The 2492-nt window shown below is 37.1% G+C and overlaps 1 protein-coding gene across 1 annotated transcript; it reads left to right on the top strand.

Moving 5' to 3' along the window:
* The first annotated feature begins 372 nt into the window (after window positions 1–372).
* Window positions 373–2338, top strand: LOC116174468. Its single transcript, XM_031492400.1, has 3 exons — window positions 373–477; window positions 571–1513; window positions 1560–2338. The coding sequence occupies exons 2-3, from the start codon at window positions 713–715 to the stop codon at window positions 1998–2000; spliced, it is 1242 nt and encodes a 413-aa protein (XP_031348260.1). The 5' UTR covers window positions 373–477; window positions 571–712; the 3' UTR covers window positions 2001–2338.
* The last annotated feature ends 154 nt before the right edge of the window (window positions 2339–2492 follow it).

Below are 2492 nucleotides of genomic sequence, written 5' to 3'. Positions count from 1 at the left end.
CGCTCACTCGTGAATTCAAACATTTACACTCACTAGAAAACTAACACTTTTCTAAATTTGTAGATCAATGTACTATTAATGATTCCATTTGTTGTTGTTCTGCAATTAGGTACGTAATAATCGAAGTAGGAGGTACATAGTTATCTGATAAACGATTTACAAGTTATTCTTTCATGATTTTCAGATGTCAAAAACACCTTATCGTGAAAAAAATAAAAATTGTCTACCCATCAGGTCATTTACAATTGTATAGTGTCATAGAGTAAACAATTTACTCTATGATAGTGTAGAACGAAAAAATTGAACTTGATTGCATGCTATTTTTATCTTTTTATCTCCTTGACACTCAGCGCGTAGTGTTTATGTGGACCAGTGGAACTCACGTTCTAAAACGGTACAGTACTCGTTGTCTATTTTTAGGGAAAGGAGCATTTATGATAATCGTAGTATCCCTACCGCACTTATCCGTACTATTAGGTAAGGTACCTATAATTCGTATTCTTATACGTTATTCCCATATACCCATACGTAACACTGTATTCTACCTTAACTAATACGATTTTTCCACAGCGTTGGTTTAGAACTCTAGACAGTCAAAAAAGCATCACTTTTGAATATCTATCTTTTAAACCGGATATACTAAATACATATTCATCAGGGACAATAAGGAAACGCTTACACTTTGGACAATTGTAGTCGCTACTGTTCAAAGATGCCCAAGATTAACCATACAATAGTTCTAAAAGAAAACCAACAAATGGTACTTCACGGATTTTTGAAGCAAGCCGGCGTTGGGAACTTTTCGCTATCACTATCACCGGGAGTAGAAGTCGGTGAAAATTTCGGTGGAATTATAATAAAAGCTGATGTAGTGTGGACCAGTGGAAATGAAGAATCAACGTCCCATTACATTCTAAAGTGCACTCCGCCAAGTGGAATTCTTCAAAGCATGATACCTGTGCAACGTTGCTTTCTAATTGAGATATATGTGTACTCGAAAATATTTCAAGAGTTTAATATAATTCAACGGGAGTATAACATTAGAACGCCTTTCGTTTGCGTCCCAGTTTACTACGCATCTTTGGCAACAGATCATGACGAAACGATAGTATTACAAAACGTAAAGTCGCTAAATTATCGGCATTACGATCGATCTCAACCTATGGATTACCCGCATTTGTTACTCGTGGTTAAGGAATACGCACGGTTGCATGCCTTGTCCTACGTGATAAGGCTCTACAAGCCAGACCTTTTCGAAGAATTTGCAAGAAATACTGAACACCACTTTTTCCAGGACTGGAGTTATGAAGCCATTGTGATGGTTACTCAACATCGAATGGGCCACGCTTCAAAGGCACTGGCGTCAATTGATGATACTGTTCTGTATGAAAAATTCTTACATTTTTCCCAAAACGTACGTTCCATTTTTACAAAGCTGCTCAACTCCAAAAAGAAGCACCGAGTGATTAGTCACATCGACTGCGGTATTCCAAATTTGTTGTTTAAGTATGATGTGAGTAAGTACCGGTATCGTGGGTACACTGATTGAGACGTTTTAGCCTACATCTGGTGATCTTTTGAGTACCTGCATACTCGATTGGCAACACACTCGTATGGACTCTCCGGCAGTAGATTTGGTTACGTTTATATTTTCCGCTGCCGACAAAGCTACTCGGGAACGTTACGATGAGTTAATAATGGAGTATCACAAGACGTTTTGTTCATTTTTGGTGGAATTTGGGTGTGATGGAAAAAAGTTGCTTCCGTTTGAAGATTTACAAGGAGAATTAAAGAAATTCGGTTTACTTGGTCTTATGATGGGAATCTTATTAATTTATGTTTATGCGACAGTCGACCAAAAGGTTCCGGATATACTCCATACCGAGTGCCCTAAGGAAGAATTTGGATTTTTGTACGATTTGCAAGACCGTTCCCAATTTGATATAAGGGTTCGGGAAGCAATTTGCGATTTTAATCGTTTCGGTTACAATTTTGAGTGAAATTTTAGGTTTCCCAATCATGGACAGGTTGACTAGTTTATAAACGACATTGTCATTAGAGCCCATATGCCGTATGAGGTCTTACTTAAAATTTTATTGTTAAAGCTTCGATAAACTTGCTGTTAAATTAGAAGTAGTGTGTGCCAAAGATGAGGATAAACTAAAAACTTTGCGTGAATCTAGTCGGGCGAATGCATAGCATAAGGTGTTATGCAATGCATATTTATATAATTAGTATAAGAAAAGTGTTCTTGATATATGATTGCGCACGTGGTAGGCTGTAGCAAAGAGTACCGTACTCGTTGGCGGTAGTAAGGTCAATAGACAACATGCGTTAACCCTGAAAACATAAATTAGAAAATGTACCGAGTGATTCATTAGAAATGAGGACAGTTTGAACTTCCGGCAAATCAAAAAAATTATGAACTGATGATCATTTATTTAATTGCAGTGGTGTATCATCATGCTTTCAGTAAATCGTTTACTTATTTA

The sequence above is a fragment of the Photinus pyralis genome, unplaced genomic scaffold (assembly GCF_008802855.1).
Source record: "Photinus pyralis isolate 1611_PpyrPB1 unplaced genomic scaffold, Ppyr1.3 Ppyr1.4_LG6, whole genome shotgun sequence".
NCBI lineage: Eukaryota > Metazoa > Arthropoda > Insecta > Coleoptera > Lampyridae > Photinus > Photinus pyralis.
The sequence above is the reverse complement of the archived record's forward strand: the minus strand, read 5'-3'. Positions and strand labels throughout refer to the sequence as shown.

Coding starts and splice junctions, on each gene's coding strand:
- LOC116174468 (XM_031492400.1), top strand. CDS start 713: ATGCCCAAGATTAACCATACAATAGTTCTAAAAGAAAACCAACAAATG. Junction 1,514..1,559: donor ATTTGTTGTTTAAGTATGAT/GTGAGTAAGTAC, acceptor GAGACGTTTTAG/CCTACATCTGGTGATCTTTT.